At 41.3% G+C, this 17,372-nt stretch overlaps 1 protein-coding gene across 6 annotated transcripts in view; it reads left to right on the forward strand.

Moving 5' to 3' along the window:
- Positions 1-17,372, forward strand: part of JARID2 (jumonji and AT-rich interaction domain containing 2) — a 216,542-nt gene that overhangs the window by 50,064 nt on the left and 149,106 nt on the right. The window contains exon 1 of one of the 6 annotated variants that reach the window (XM_051799153.1): positions 5,588-5,605. The exons of the other annotated variants lie outside the window; for them this stretch is intronic. Coding sequence (XP_051655113.1) covers positions 5,603-5,605 — 3 coding nt within the window. The 5' untranslated portion in view covers positions 5,588-5,602. Of the gene's footprint in view, positions 1-5,587; positions 5,606-17,372 lie in introns of those variants that run through there. 6 annotated transcript variants of the gene reach the window in all.

Here is a 17,372-nt window from a genome sequence, read left to right on the forward strand (position 1 = left end):
CTGACTGTGCCTCCTTTAAGGTGCAAAGGCAGCCTGGTTTGCATAAATCAGCTTCTGCTGGGGGCAAGTGGCTTCTCGAAATGCAGTGCTGTGATCGCTCAAAGGTGCCTTTAATTCTTATTAATTAAAACTGCTGTCTCTTGCCTTATACAGCAAAATGTGAGTGCTGGTAGTTGGACAATTAGTTGCTTAGATGTTTTTTATATACAAGAGATTTCCTACATTATTTAGACTACTGGATATGGGGGAATTAGTTTATGAAAAATTATCTCTTCCTGTTGAGATAATATCACTCCTTTATAGCAAATATAGTAAACTGGTTTCTTAAACATTCCTGGTTATTTACAGAAGCAATCTTTTCAAATATCAGTGAGGTCATAAACTGGAAAACCCGATGCTAATCTGCACTAAATGCCAATGCAGTTGGGGACAGAAAATATTTTCAAGCATTTACTAAAAAGATACATACTGGATGTGAATTATCACATTTTAATAATAATCATGGTTTTTGCAAGCTACTGTATTTTAACTCGTCTGGGGTCCATTATGGTGCGGTTCATAAACAAGACAAAACTATGTGGCTAATAACATGAAATGTGTCCTACTTTGATCTAATCAGAAGCCTGTCTCGAGCTGCTGGTTTAGATCTTCATCAGAGGAGACGAGGATGTCGGAAATAAGTCCTTTAAGTGTTTCTCTCTTGGCAATTAGCCACAGGAGCTCCATTATTACTTTTCGTCTGGATCAAATGAGGTCAACGGCATGAGCTTCCTGCATGAGGTCTTTCTCAGAAGCGGCAGCAGATGGTAATTGCGAACATCTCCATCCTGCAGGTCTCTGTCCCGACAGGAGCCAAGGGATGCAGTCTAGAACCTTGGAGGGAGGGGTAGGAAAGGCAGACAAATGACTTTGAGGCCTCTGAGGAAAACAGCAGTTTGACTGTATTGCTCTGCCTTAAGATAAATATTAATAGCTTTCAGAAGCTTGTGATGATGGTGGTAAAAGAACAAGACTTGCATAAGTGGGAAGCCTGTTCACTTTAAAATGAAGGTTAAAATACAAACCACCTGAAATTCAACTTCATTTTTACTACGCCATTTTAAGGAAAACTACTTCAGTGTCGATTAAAAAATTAATGCCTTGAAAGCAGTGCCTCCACATCTGTGTGCAAATATACAGATATAAGGCTTTCCCCCTCTATGTTATGATGAATTTCCACTACAATATATCTATAAATCAAAAGAAAATTATTTAGGATTGTAATCCTAATTGTGAATTTGTGTGTAGAATATTCCCTTGAAGTGTCTTTAGGAGTTCCCACAGTGCCAGCCTGTGTCCTGATGAGGGATCCTGGTCACATGAATGAGCCACTGTTATCTTTGGCAAATGCATTTGTTCACTTTTAGTAGTGGCATTATGCATTGACTTTCAGCTCTCTAGAATAAACGGTAGAAATGAGAAAATTGTGTATTTGGTAATGATCTATTGATGCAGCAGCTTTAACCCTGTGACCTGTCATACAGTTTCTGCTATGCAGTATAATTAAGTTGCCTCATCAAGTGAGGAAATAGTTCTATTTAAAAATAATGTTCAAATATTCAAATAGGTTATGTGATAGTAAACAGTGAATTTCATGAGTATTCCTACAAATAATTGGGTTTGTTGAGGTTTTTTGGTTTGGTTTTTATAGAAAATCCTGATCAAACTTGAGTGAGTCCATCTGTTGTGTCCTTCTGCCCCAGGTTTAAGTGCATTTAATGACAAAAGCAGTTTGTGGTTTTTTTTTCCTTTAGAAGTCAGAGGGTCTATTTTTAGTTGTGTGGTTCTTTCGGGAGCTGGGACATATTCATCAGAGCTCTCTCCTAAGCTCTGTCCCTGTCTTCTCTAAATGCAGCTGGAGATAGGCATTTGGATTTGGCCTCTAGCATATCCTGTAAATTGGTACATTCCCACTGGAGGTCCAGTCAGATTGTGGCAATGGTTTTATTGTCCTTTATTCCTTCACTTCCCAAAGAGAGATGTGCCCTGCTGCAGGAGCTTGGGAGAGGATCCTGGAGCTTCTCTTCAGTGCAAGAGATGTGCCCTGGGATGCAGGAAAGGGTAGCAAAGAAGGGTTGCCCTTCTTCTTAATCCTTCTCTTAGGGCTTAGCTAAGAATGTTCCTCAAACCTGGCATTCACCCTTGCACCTTGGTGCACCCTATCAAGGTATTTCTGGACAGAGCTGAGGAAAGAAGCAAAATCAGTTTGTGGAAATAGAGTTTTAACTGTTTGTGTGGTATTTGTGTGGACATTTTTAGAATCTTCTGGATTCCAAAACTATTCACTTGCATGAGAAAATCAGATTTCATTTTGAGATCAGTGTTTCTAGATCTTGTGGTTAGAGAGGGAAGTTTGGAAAATGTCAGCTCTGTGACTGAACAAAAAGGTTAAAAAAACACCACCACACACACACCACACGTGGAGCAGAGTCCAGAATATTTTCAGTTTTTCAGTCTTGAGGAAATCCAGAGATACAGTATTAGTTTGGGAACCTTGTGCATACTTAAAGAACCCTTTTAACAGACGGAACTGGTGTAATGAAGAAAGAAAGGCAGAGAAATCCACCAGAGAAGAGAAGTGTACAGTAATATCTCAGTGAGGCGTCTTTCAGTACGGTGATGCTGGTGGCTAAAGATAATCTAACACTTGTTGCTGAGGAGTGTGGTTTTCTGATGAGCTGATTTTAAGAAATGAGGATATGAAATACTTAGAGGATATTGTCTTCTGTCTGAAAGGAAAGATACCATCTCCCTCATATAGACTGGTAGAAATTTTAATTAAACTCGAGCCAAAAAACACTGCTGAATAGACGAAAGCAAATTCATTTAGAGACTGAAGAGACTGAGGGCGAGGGATTTCTATGTGAGAAAGATAAGGAAACATTATTTAATATGTTTATACCATGTCTGTAGTCGAAATGCTTCTATGCCAAAATCTTTTGGTAAAACTGGGTTTCAGTTGGGGTGTACTTGTCAGGAATGTAGGATGCAAAGGAGTAGGAAGGCAAGAAAGGAACACGGTCGATACGGGAAGGAAAACAGTCGCAGAAAGGGGGGAAGAATAATTATCTTTCTCCTGTCGTTCCTTGTTTTCCTCGTGCTCCTTCAGTTGACTGGGTTGGCAGATGTGGGCAAGCAAATGCTCTTTAATTTTTGTTTTGGTAATTCCTCCTCCCCACTCCCAGCTTTCTGTCATATGTGACTCCAGCCTCTGATTGATACTGCATGACAGGCCCTGGGAGGGGGGCACGGTGGCTGGCTCTGGCCAGACTTCGTGATGGAGCGTGGTAGCTGCCGGAGCCTTGGTGCCTCTGCAGATCGGCGTTAAAGGGATGATTGACAGCATGCCTGCTCCAGTACAAAGAACAATGTTTAAGCATGGTTGTGATGATGTGTTGAAATAAACTCTGTTATGATTATGCTGCTACATTCTTGGCAGGCTTACGGTAAACCACAGTGTGCTTTTCGGTGTGTACGTGGCTTTTTTTTCTTTCCTCTTTTCGTATGGGTAAGCAGATTAGTTAATGCCTGCCTTTCATGAGCAGAGGCTTTCATCCTTAATGCTGGGGTTAAACTGCATTCAAGCTGTCTATAGCCTGTGAAGGTCACACTACCATTTTGATTTCCTCTCCCCATGTTTTTAGCTCCTGCAGGAGCAGGTATGGAAGGACAATGCGAAGGCTGAGCCTGACTCTGCTCCCCCTGCTCTGCTCTAGGGATGCTCTTCTGCTCTAAGTGGCTGTTCAGAATGAGCTTTTTTTTTTCCTCAAAACAATCCCCGGCCCCTTCATTGTACTTACCTGTATGACATTGAATACTCAGCTCTAAAGGCACCAATTCAGAAGTAGGACCTGTGCTTCCCCACTTAAGACATTGTGTCTTGACTTTAACAGGCAGCCAACTCCTGTCTGGCATGTCTGAATGAAACGGATTGCCCTGAAATAGCTTCCTGCTCCAAGGTCTTGTGCTCAGGAGGACACTGCTTCCTTCAACCTATCCATATTTAAATACGCCTAGCCTGGACTAGGCTACCTTTCCTCTTCCCTCCCCTGTCGCAGCATCGCTGCTCTCTCACCCACTGGCTGCCTGAGCATCCACCATCTGGTCCCAAAAACCGAATAAGAGCGGTGTGTTGTTTTCATTATTTTCTACTTGTGTGGTCAGGAGGTTATTTGGTCTGGTGAGCTCTACTTCAGGCTCTTGCTCTCATTAATACCGCCTTGCGCACATCCTGCGCGAGAACAGGACTGGATAAGTTATCCACTTGTGTGGCCGGCTCCTGATACGACACAGTGGCCAGTATTTACAATTATAAGAGGAAGCTGTTATATGTGGATTATGCTGTATTTTTCTTCAGTGACGGTAATTACCTACATAAATTTCAACTTAATCCTAGGACTGAAGTCTCGCTAAAAATATACACATAAAATTTCCATTATCCAGAAGTAAATTTGGGTCATTTAGGTTTATAAATTGTATTTATTAAAGAGCCTCTTTTCTGATTTGGAGGAACCCTAGGGAAGTCTTTCTCTGTAAAACCCAGTTGGGCTTAAGAAAAGGTGCAAAACTTGATGGGAGAGGAGAGCAAAAGCTACAAATAAGAAAAATAGTTTTGTCAGCTTGTGGGACAAGGGATCATTTTTCACTTGAACACACAAACCAAACAATTGCAGCTGAAACACTGAAGCTGGAAATGCCTCTGCAAGACGTTCTGCATGAATTTTAAGTTCATAATTCCTTCCTGGAGGCCTGTAATAAAGGCAACATGTAAGACAATCACAGACAGGCAAACTTCTGCCTCTCCAAATCTAAACAATATAAGTGGCAGCTTCAAAAATACCATCGCCATCTAATGACCAATACATACTTCACGCAGTGTCTTGGTAAGGTGCAGAAACATGGAATGGACAGAGTTTTGTTTAAGTCTGGTTCCCACTGTCTCTCTTGATTTCAGGAAAACAAACCCCAAGGGGATATAGCTGGAGGAAAGCAGTGGTAATTAGGGGCACTGTGCAGTGAATTTTGGCTGGGACTTTCAAAGCTGTCTCTTAACTCCAGTTGCGGCTGCAGCAGAGGCACCTCCTTGCTTTTGTGCTTGGGATCATGAAAGGACTTGTTGCACCTTGAGAGCAAGAATAGCCGCTCACGTTGTCGCAAGATTAAGCTGACATGCCTCCAGCTCGCTGCAGGGCTTCTGAGTGTCACTGTTTAGATGGTGCGTTTAGCGAAGGCCTTTCAAAAGGAATAAATCCTCTGGATATGTCTGTGAGAGTTCAGTATTGTCAAATTGCAATTTGAAATCGTGGAGATTTCTTTTTATCTCTCAGGAAGCTAAATAGCTCAAATTCCTGGGGCTTCTTTAATGAAGAGACCTTAAATTTTTATGTTTTCTTCCATTTTTTATTGAATAGCAGTTCCTCTCAAGTAAGCTGTTCATATGCTCCATTTTCAGAAATGTGGAAGAGGAAAAAAAGAAGTGAAAGGAATGCAACATCTTTGCACGTAAAAAGGAGTGTTCTCTACTTCATCAGCACGTTGTAGAGCCCTTGGACATTTTTGGTTGATGGTGGGACATGAAGGAAATTCAGACTTCTGCATTTGAGTTAGGCAGCCTGGGCTGCACAGTGAGCTAATACACAGCTACTTCTGTGAGAACCGAGTGCATGGTGTAATGCACAAATCTGTGTTACAAGGAAACTCCAAAACATGTTCTCAGTAAATTAACGAGGAGGTTTAGTGTAGGCTTCAGCATGCATTTCAGAAAAAAACCCCACCCATCCAAAAGTGTTTGTGGTTTCTGAGTTCCCTCACACCGCCTCTGCAGATCCCTGTGATGCAAACCAGGTTTTGATGAATTAATATTCTTTCTGCCCATGTGTGCACCACCTCGCTCAGAAACAGGTCACAGCTGGGGGAGAGAGAGGGACTGTGCCTGGGGGGAAGGATGAGTAGGGAGGTCGAAACTCATGGGTTCATGAATAATTGTTATTTCCCACAGTATAATTCAGGTGTGGTTTTGGATAAAAAGGGTTTATCGTGGCATTTCTTGAGTTGGTGTAGGTCATGTACATATGCTTATGTTAAGGGTCCTCAAGTGTGGTTTTGTTTGTTGGTATATTCTTTTGTTTGGGGTTTGTTTTAGGTTTTTTTTAGTTGTTTTGGCTTTTTGGGTGTGTTTAAATATTGCATCTTGAATGAGTGTTTCCTGCTCTGAAATGTTTCACTGAATTCAGCAGAAGCTACTTCCAACCATTTCCCTTCAAAGCCATTTTATCATCGGTCATTATTTCTCCAATTTTCTCTCATCAACTTAGTTTTTAACTTTTCCTTTTTTCTTTGAAGAGGCTGCAAAATATATAAGTTATTTAGAAAAAGCATAGGCCAGGTTTAAGAATACTGGGATGTCTCAGTTTGAAAGGACTACAACTTGTTAATGTCTTTGTATGTAGACTCCAGCTCTCTGACTTCAATAGCTGTAAGTGTTTGCTGACTGAAAAGAGAAGTACTTGGAAAGAATACATTTGAGTAGTTCAGAAATGTTTTTATGTATGGTGCTAGATAAGATGTTAAATGGGAAAACTTTGTGTCCTTGCTAAATACCTCTTTAAAAATTAATCTATTTGATACATCTGACAATATAATCCTGTGTGCTGGTTTGCCAGAACATGGCAAATGTTTTCACTTTTAAGGTATTTAAAAAGAAAATGATGAAAACAGCAAGAATTATCGTATTATACTGGAAGACATTTATTATTTCTTGGAATGTTGCTGATTTCTTCTCACGTATCTTTCCAGATAGACTAAAAATATTATTTTGCCTTTTCAACAGTTCACTGCTTGCCCACTAGTTTAGTATCACAACAGCTGATCTGCAGGTTTATACTCCAGTGAAAATACCTACATTTCAAAAGTAAACATTTTGTTTTTCTTAAACCTTAATTTTGAGGTCAACTTTGCCCTGAACCAGTTCTGAAAATATTGTAACGACTGTAGCTAAAGTTACTTTGGGATTTAGACAAAGTAATTAAGGATTATTAATTATTTTTTAGACTGGGAAATATTTATTCCTTGCTACCCTGAAGCTGAATGTGTTGTTGCAGTCTGAAATTGTGAACGATGTGCTCAACATGGAACATAGCCCCGAAAATACAAGTTTTATAAGGGGAATGTTGGCACGACATAAACTTTATTGATACTTGTAGTCAATCTGCTCTAGTGTTTAAAATCTCTGGCTTCCATGTTACTTTGTAAATACAGCTTTGCTTAGCTTGCTTGAAGGTTGACCCTTTGTGACTTTTGGATCTGTGCACACTTCTACTTTTACTGAGGCTTTCTTTTAAGGAAAACATGGGGATGTTGTGTAAGATTTGAGATGAGGACTGTTGGTTTTGCCTTGTTTAAAGATAATTTGGATGTATAGTAAGACAGCCCTGAAAGAGGTGGTTTTTTTTTTTTTTGGAGCCTCTTCAATAAGTAGGGAGAGCATTTGCAAATTAGTCTTGGCAGGAGACTAGACACTAAAACACCTGACACTTGAGTTCATCTCTGTTGAGAAAATATTACATGTTTTGAAAGGTAAAACGTTTCATTAAGATGCTGTGTTCTGGTTATAAATACTGTCTGGGAGGCAGGTTGGGAAATGGTTTGGCTGTGGCAGTCTCCACTGAAGGGACTCCTGCACTTCCTCTGGCAACTCCTGCATCGCAAAGTGTGGAGGCATGGGTAGAGCAATTTGCTTAATTAAGAGCAAAGTTTAAGAAGGGCTCATTCCCAGGACAGCTAAGGTGATGTCTTTCACTCTTTATTGGATGTGAGTGAATTAACATGCCTGTATTTCTCTGTGCTTTAAATACACAAGGAAAATGAATTCTTGATGATAGTCATCACAGGTGATGGCAGAATGTTGGGGCTACTGTTGCGTTTGCTGTCCCTCAAATATGGTGCTTTTTTATACTGCTGGAGGATGCCTTTGTGTAAGGTCAAACCCACATCTTATCTTTAAGTCCTCCTTCCCTTCCGAGTATCATCAGGCATTCAACTTACAAATCCTCTAAATCTTCTGAGGTGTTTTCCTATGTGAGTTTTAAAAAGTTTACGTAATCTCTCTGAAGAGTGGTTTCCACTAAGCTGGCACGCCTTGTATTTGATTAAAACTTCGCTTCATGCTTGAAGGACAGCTTGGCTTGCTTCACAAATCCACTGGGTTTCCCTGTTTGAGATACAACAGTCAACTACAGTGATTTTTTTCCCCTCCTAGTTTATGGTGTGGGGGAAAAGGAATTGCAAGGTGGTACGTGCTGGAGAGAGCAGGTCATGCAAGAACTGTCTCCAACTGATTGCAAAAGTAAGTTTGGCAGAGCATTTGGTAATATCTGCCATTTGACATGTTGTCAGTGTTTCCTATTTTTCACTTTTCTTTATTTTACCTTCTTACTTAGCCAAGCAGTTCACCTTACTAGTAATCCTTACTGTAGAAACCCAGGTGGCTTTTGGTAGGTTTTACATTCTTGAAGCAATCCCTGCATCAGTTCACATCTTAGTATTTACCTGCAGGTATATTACTTCTGACTGCAAAATGATGTGGCTTCTTTCTTCTGTCCCTTTCTCACCTACCTCTGCAGGAGCTGCATCTGCCAGCATGGTTTTTCTTCCCATCTTTTTTGTGACTTGGAGTTTAGCATTTGTCTTCAGTTGCATTACCATGTCCTGTTCAGGATACAGTTTTTATGTTAGAGGTCTGGGTTTTATTGGTTAATAAGCGGTGGTGTTAACTGCTCCCATCAGAGGTGGTGATGGATGGGGAAGAGGAGCTGGCCAGGCATGGTGCTTTACTCCCCCCAACTGGGTTAAACCCAAGGAGCTTCATTCTTCTGAGTGCAACAAGTCCATGCTGAAGAGTAAAGTCTTTGGGGTTAGTACCCAATTCATACAGCTCAGTCTCCCTCAAGTGTTTTATTTTAGATGGACTGCAATGCCGCTTCATTTTGCTGTCCTTCTCCAAGGAGTCATCACATGAAGTTTGTGTTGCAGGGCAGGTGGCTTGTGCCATGCCTTCTTCCAATTAGGTAGTGAAAGAGCTCCTACATCTCATCTTCTTGTACTACAAAAGTAAAACAACTACTCTGTTTGGTCCCTGCACTTTCTAGTGGAGCAGTGACCTAGAGAGAATGAAAGCCAGGACAATCTACACAGTTTTTCAAGTGTGCTGTGTTTTAATATAGAGGAAGGTAATGGAAATATTATAAAAATAACATGTCTGCTTCTGTGCATTGACTTCATAATTGATTTTTGCAGTGATATCCTTTGAAATTCTTATTAGAAATTATTTTTTGCCTTATCCATAAAATTACCATTTGGAAACCAAAGTTTGAAACACAGTTAGAAGGAATTTATTCACCACTGAGTCATTTCAAAATTGGGAGTTACCGTTTTGATTCTCATGGCAAAGAACTCTGCTTTTTTTTGTGTGTAGAGTAGAAATTTGGGTTTAAAATCTGGATGACTGGTAGATAACTGATACTTTAATTCCTGCTCTGATGCTGATGAAAATGTTGATAGCAGGCTGCAGTTGTTATTTTTCCCCATAATCTGAAAATGAGCCTGTTGAACAGATAACTGTGTACATACAGGTGTCTATAGAGAATGTTTAAAGACATACATGCACATGCTTCTTGTTTGCCAGCTTTTTCTCAATAGTTACGTGGTTCTGCAACCCATATCCAGCCTCCCAGATTTGTTCCTCTCAACAGGGTGCCACCACAGGGTGGGTCAGACAGAGGAAGGCCACCTGCCTTACATACTCCAGCTCTGGATTTACCTGCGAGCTTCTTTCCCTGCACGTTTGCAGATTATGGAAGCCAAGGCCTTGAGAAAAATACTGTTGCCTTTTCGGCGGTTTGGTATTGGGGATTTGACCTGGAAAACATCTGGCTAATGCTGGAGATAAAATAAGCAGAGGCAGCACAGAGGTGCTGTATGAGTTTTTAGGAGTTTCATGCTGATTGGTGCACAGATTGGGGGGGACCAAAGGGAAAAGGTGCAAGGATTGTGTTGCAGGATTTGGGATGCGACATCCCAATTGATATAAGCGAGCCTTAGATCTGCTTCTCCCTTCCTCACTGGCAACTTGTCTCTCCTTTCTGTATTACAGTCAGCATTTGGCTACAGATAAATGTAGGAATAATTCAGCGGAGCACAGGAGTGGCCCTGTCAGCAGCAGCCTCCTTTTAGGTCAGTTTAAGCGAAGCATGAAACCATACCCATAAGTTTTATCATCATTGGAAGCTTTCCTTCCAAAGGTGTTTATGTAAAGGAATGAATTAGTGGGAAAAAAAACAGCTGCAAGCAACAATTGGACACAAATGAAGTTTAAGCATATCGATTTCTGGAAGGCTATTAGGTATTTTTGTTTTATTCACCAGTAGGGGTGGCTAGTTTGAATCGATAGAGAGGACTTGATAAGAGCTGAGGACACTCAACTTTTTAGCCATGGCATGTGGGAGCCATCTCTGGAGCTCAAATTCGAGGGGAAAAACAAACAAATGAAAAACGTCAACCCAACCCTCTCCCCCCAAAAAAACGAAACACCCAAACAAGAGTTGCTTTAGCATGAGACTTGATTGCATCCTGTTTGTATTAAATAGAGACCTTTTCGTTAACATCTTGCTTCACTTTAGTAAAGTATTTCCTTTCATTTAAATGGCATAAGTGCTGATTTAAATGTTTGTATCTTTTGAAGGAGATAGGGAAGTGATAATGGTTTTACTTTCAGACAACATATACGATATCACAATGTAGTGAAAGTTATGCTAATTGTACATTACTGGAATGAGCTGGAAAAATGATGCAAGTAGAAACAGGGCAGTGTTGATACTCTGCCCATTACCCCTGTGGTCATACTTTTGTATATGTAGGAAGGATCATATTCAGATATGTGTCTCTTCAGACCACCCATTCAGTTTTGAAAATTGCTTGGAAAGCAGAAGCCTTCTGGAAATGCTGTGCCTCGGCTTTGTGGCAGCCACAAGGCTGTTGTGTGGAGGATACTGGGCACTGTGCTTGTGAGTGCAGAGCTGGGGTTTTTTTTGGAGTCAAGCCCAATGGGTGAGTTAAAGGAAGGAGGTGGGAAATTTCCAGCGTGTGTTCAGGGCTTGAAGCACGAAGCCTCGGCATTGGCCCAGCACTGAAATTTGAATGGAGGGATAAAGTGGAAGCTGGTGAAATGCAAGGAGCATGAGGTCCACATGCTGCCAGAGCACCTTACTGCTCTTAGCAGGCAGGTCCATTTTATACTAGATGAGGCTTCAGAGTTAAATTTTTCATTTTAGTCTTCATTTCCTGAGGCCTTGTAAAACAGAGAGGCAAACAGTGAATAAATATGCTGCATCCTGACACCTCTTAAATTTATCCATGAGTATTTGGGAATTGATATGTGCTCAGTGAAAGGACTTAACTGGGCTAATGTTAATACGACCCAAAGAACAAAGCTGGTGTGTCGGGGAAGTGCCTCAAAGATGGTTTATTTGTATTCACATTGCAGGCAGGTGAGTGTTTTCTACTGATACACTTCAGTAAAGTGAGATTCATGTTATCTAGAAGTCCAGACTGTAGAAAATGCAGGAGCTATAGGGTTTTTTGTATTTTCATGGCCTGCAAGATGGTTATAGATCTCTCGTTTTTACGTTTCATTGATAGCATTGCTGGCAAAGTAAGTTGGTTTGGGGTTTGTTGGGTTTTTTTTCTTTTTTCTTTTATTTTTTTTTACTGGTCTTGCAAGGGATGTTTTATCTGACCCTTTAAACGATGGCATTTGGGAGTTAAACTTTATGCCTAGTTTTTTGTTTGTCCCTCCAATATTGAGCAGATGTTTCTAAGAGTTAATGTCGCTTCTCAGTTATCTCTGACAGAAGCAGAGTCTGCTCAACATCAGAGAGTTTAGACTAATGCACATTGATCTTGGCAGGGAGAAAGAACACAGGCTCCTTGAGCTTGCTAGGCTGTACAGGCCTGCAAATTGTTGTATTAACAAGCCAATTAATTAATAAGCAGGAAATTGTTGTAAACCCTGAGGCACTGTGATACTATATTCTTAGGTTTTTAAAAATAGATGTTGCTTTAGTACATAACATGAAACACCCTCCTTGCCATTAAGGTCCAAGTGAGGAAAAGCTTTTCATATTTCTTTTCAGACTGAGCTCCCTCTGACAGTTGTCACTGCCAAAAATTGCTCTCCCTGTGCTTTTTTCTCCTCTCCTAGCTTTGCATATTTTTCCAAGGAAGCAGTGGAAGAGATAAGACTGTTTACCTGCTAAGTGAAGTGGTGTAATGGGCTGTTTCTCTGCAGCTTAACTACTTGCTGCTGTTTAATAGGTTTTTGTAGGTTTAATTTTGGTGCTTTACAGATGAAGTCCAGGCAGTTGCACAGAGGTGTCCAGATGTGCTGGGAGTGGGTGGGTTTAGGTCGGTTGCCAGAAGCAGAGTCCCCCCACACGCCGTGCCACAGCAGGAAGAGAAGGTTCTTTCCTGGCTTGACACGTAGCAATACTTGGGTGGGAGAGAGAGCAAAATACCAGATTTGGGGTTGAGTTCATTCATGTTTCTCATCAGTGACTTTGTACACCCCAGGAATGTGCTGGATTGATCTAATCTGTTTTTCATTCAGTGGCTCAAACCTCCTCTGTGCTACTTGGTTTTTGATGGGCACTGTGCATCTATAAGAAGTAAAGCTCCAGTTGCGCTACACTTAAAATTAGGAATATTTCTCTGTAAATGGCTCGTATACCTCAAGAAAATTTGATCCTCAGCATTAAGCAAGCAAATGTAAATCTCATGCACTAGAGAAATAAATCACCTGAGTTTATAAATTAGGTTTCTTTCTACAATTTTGGTAACTTGTTTTAGTTGTGACATAAACCTTTAAAACATAGGGTTTTTATATACCTGTCCAAAGGAAATTACTTTTGTTTGCAGTTGGCTGACTGCCCCAGAATTTTGTGCACCCAATTTAGTCAGTTGCTTTTCTGAGGAATAAGGTATAATTTTTTGCGAAGAAGAGATGAGGTTCAGATGATAGCTTTCATATCTTTTCTCCCTGAAACCAAACCAAAGTGACAGGGCAGGAGGAGGAAGAATAAGAGCACCAGTGAGCTGCCACTGTGGCTCTTCCATCACCTTGCCATGCACTGGTGTTTGCAAGATGGGTTTGTTGTTGGGTTTTCCCCCACACCCCCTGGAAGGTTAAATGTGGAAACCCACACTCTTGGCACGTGCATTTCTCTAGGCTGACTCTGCCTTCAAAGCACTGCAGAAATGCCACGTTCAAAAAGACTTTTTTTTCCTGTTGGGAGGATATTGCTTGCTATGCTTCCTCCCTTTCTCCCTAGTGGTAAATCACAAACTCTAAATCAAAGGCAGGTTTTGATGCAAGGAAGTTCCCAGTGGTGTGTGCAAGGGGCTTTGGTGTCTCCCTGAGGCTGGATTGGTGACATCCGTCCATCCATCCATGTCCATGCAGCCCGGAATCTGCTGCTTGTGTCTGCACAGTTACTTCTTGGGCCACTCCATGAAATGGAACATTGCATTGGCCTTGGTTAAAAATAAGCATGCAAAAAAAAAAAAGCCCCTCAGAACAAGAAGTAGTCATGGTGGTCGTTGGGGCGAGGAGGAGGAAAAAAACCTCCTGCCCTGCAGGTTTACAGAGAGCTAACTCCACTGCTTACACAGTCTGAAGGTGGGCTGGGGTTTCCCAATCTTCCTTCACAGGCTGTGCCTGGAGCAGCGAGACAGGAAAGAATCATCCTAAATAGCTGGGGTTTGAGACTGAAAGTCAGCAGTACACATTGAACCACAGCAGAAACACCTTAAATACAAGATGACTTTAAGAATTAATTTTGGAGCCAGCCTGGTTGAAAAAGTATAGAATTTCTTATTCTGCTCAAATGATGGGGGAACCACCTTATAGTTAACACCAGTGATAAATGTCAGACTGGTTTGTATTAAAAATGCTTTAATCTGATTTGGCCCCATTAATTTTTAAACTAGCAGAGGAGGTCATTAAATCACAAGTCCCTTTTTTGTTATAAATGCTTGCACCTCTGTGTTCCCTCTGCTTCCACAGATTCTGCTTCTAATTAAACTGGCGATGTGGTTCATGGCTTGTCAAGCAGATTAATGTGCTTTTCAAATCTGGGTTGGTTTTTTTTTTTCTTCCCCTATATTGCCTGCTTGTCTTCCTGGGGTTTCATTTGGGAGGGGAGTGTTGCTACTGCACCTGTATACAGACCCTACAAAAAGGTTTTGGCTCCTAGTGTGCAGTCTTGGGTGAAATGTTGAAGAGCTAGGGGGAGGGGAGGAGAAGAGCTTGAAAGAAATCTGCTCGTCACAAAATGACACATTCATTGGCGTTTTCCCTTGCACACATTCATTGGCGTTTTCCCTTGCATTTGAGTGACGTGAGTGCTTTTTCTGATGGTGTGAATACAACCTGTTCAGAGATATCAAAACTTGCAACCCCCTCCTGATTTCATTCTCCCCTGAATGGGACCATCCATGCTTTCTCCTGGCTAAACTCAGAAGTGGCAGGTCTCATCCCATCCACGGTGCGGAACTTTTGCCATACCAGGGGCTGAACTGAACTGGCAGCTTGCCAGCAGCCTGAGAGTTGCACTTAATTTGCATATAAATTTACATAGGGGTTTAATTGGAGATAAATGCACATGTGTTTTATTTATAGAGGTTTGCAAGTGCATACACAGAGATTTACTTAAAAAAAAACCCAACACACCAAACTCGCCTGCTTTAGAGTTGTGTGGGATTAAGGTTATAAACAGGGCTTGGATCGCATCACACTGACAAGCCCCTGACAGCTTGTGGCCCCTTTGGCCAGAGGCTCTTCATCTGTGCGTTTCCTGCCAGCCTGTGGCCCCATCTATGCAGTCTGCCTTCCTCCATCCCTGGTTGCACCGAAAAGGCATGGAGGGACTGTCTGCCATACAGCACGCTTGTTTCAGAGCAGCTTTGGAGCTCGCCCCGCTCTTCTTATCTGCAGGCAGCCTGTGCCATTGCTGTATTCCTTGGTCATGCAGTTACAAGCTGTAGCCCAGAGACCAAATAAGTGTCTTCCTTCCTCTCGTATGTGATATACAGCCCCGGTAGGCTCCGTGGGCAGCTTGCTGGAAGATAAAATTAATTTTTGAGTAATGCACGTTGGAAGGAATAATCTGAATGAGACATGAACGTTACTGGGTTATAAATTAACCGTAACTACTGAGGAAAAAAGACACAGGCATCACCCAGCCTGGCTCTCACAAACCTTTTCATGTTCTGTTACAGCGTGACGATAGTCAGGCAGAAATAAAATAAAATGGTGCAGAACAGAATGAAGTATAATTATGAAACTTCTCTGTTGTTCTCACAGAATTTGGTGATCTGACGTCAACTGTAAAACTGTTTAATTTTTCTCATCTCAGAATACTGACGGAATAAAAAACTGGCCGGAAATGAATCATGCAATGAATAGAGGGACAGAATTTTTATTTTTTTTTAAAGTAGTTGGGGAGGTGGAATTGAAGCAATTGAGATGAAAAGGTAAAATGCTTGCGAAGTGTAGGCAGGTGGATTTAATGAAGGAATGCGTAAGCCACTTACGTATGGATAGAAATTAAATGGCAGAAGTGTGCAACATAATAAGCTGTAGAGAAGTAAATGGAGTGCTGCTGTCTTTAACCTTGCTGTGCAGTAGGTCATCCTGCTTCTCTTGTGGCTCCAGCAAGACTTCTAACATGATTCTTTAACCAGGGCAGGGGCAAAAGCAACGCACGGAGGCATTTGAGTCGAATGAAATTACCATGTTCAAAATTGTTAAAGGGAATTCTGTTTTCATGGTGAATAATTAAACTGGGAACTGATTGCCTTCTATTCAGGAACATCCAGGGCTCTTTATAGATCAGCCTTCATCCCCTGCAATGCACTGTTCATTAAAATAGACAAACAAAAGCTCATAATGCATGTTAAGCCATTTTTTCTTAATCAGCTTCTCTGTTTTGTTGGGATTTTATGTCTTTTTTAAGCTCTGTTTTTGGGTTTTGGGCCATCTAAAATGGCCGTGATAACTCCGAGATCTTATGTGCTGAGCTGTTAATGGGCAGCAGAAGCTCTCACCGAGAAATTCAGTATGGCTGAGAGTGTGCATAGGAAAGGAGGAAGATGAAAATGTTAAGAGTCTGAAAATGCAGGTCTACTTAATGCTTAAATACATAGATTAGAATCTAAATAATATGAAGGCTTTGACAGTGAAATATGCTTTAAAATATTTTTTAAAGTTTATGTTTATGCATTTATCAAGTAAATTACCTTAATCTTCATCAGATCACTCTGAGAAATGTTCATCTCAGGCAATCCAGATATGCGTCTGTAATAAGTACATGCAAATCAGTATCGACTCTTAAGTTAAATCAGAGGTAAAAGAAGAGAACAAAGCTGCAGCGCAAGAAATGATTTAGGCTGTTGATCTTGCAGCTCTTTTCAGGTTTCTTATGTGGGGCTGATGTGTCTTGTGTGGGTTAGAGCAACCTGTAATGTCAGATAGACCAGTATAGGGTAGAAACTGTAGAAATCTAATGAGCAAAAACTGAACAAAGTCTTGCTCTTAGGAGAATTTTTTAAAGTACAACAAAAGTTCCAGCAGCGGCTTTATGAAATATTTCTCTCTATCATCACGACCAGTTTGACTCATGTTTGGCTACGAATACCTCCCTCCCTTGCACTGTAATTTTCTTTTAAAATCTACGAAGTACTTTCCCCACCCCCTGCTTTATCTATCAGCTTTGTGGGGGCAGGAAAATTTGTCCTTCCTAAAGCCACTGCTCTGCATAACCTGAATTAGAAGCATGTGTCTTACTCTCTGTTGTGTAGATGACTGAAGTGCCGAGGGGGTACTCAGAGTGACCCCAGTGAGGAGGACCAGCTGTGAGTTGGGCTGGCTCTCTACAGGCTGGGAGAAGAGACCCTACTGCCCACTTGCTCCTTACTTGTCTCCAGATCTTAGCCTGGAAATGCAGGCTTCCACATACTGTGGTTGTGTGTGCCATCCCATCCCAGATGAGGGATGGCAAGACCCTTGGGAAAGAGGATGAATTACCTGTAGCCTGTCACTTTGTGCTTGAGGGACTCCTGGTGTCCCCCTCCTTTGGGAGAAGGAGAGCAAAAAAATTTCTTTTGGTGAACCACCTCTCTCTCTGTGTCTCATTAAATATCTTCTGTAGGCACTCTGGGATGGCTGCCTGCCATTCTCTTATATGAATTATGATAGAACTGATTTTTTTTCTTTGAGATCC

This window comes from Manacus candei, unplaced genomic scaffold (assembly GCF_025592945.1).
Source record: "Manacus candei isolate 608988 ecotype Guabito, Panama unplaced genomic scaffold, ASM2559294v1 h1tg000049l, whole genome shotgun sequence".
Lineage (NCBI taxonomy): Eukaryota > Metazoa > Chordata > Aves > Passeriformes > Pipridae > Manacus > Manacus candei.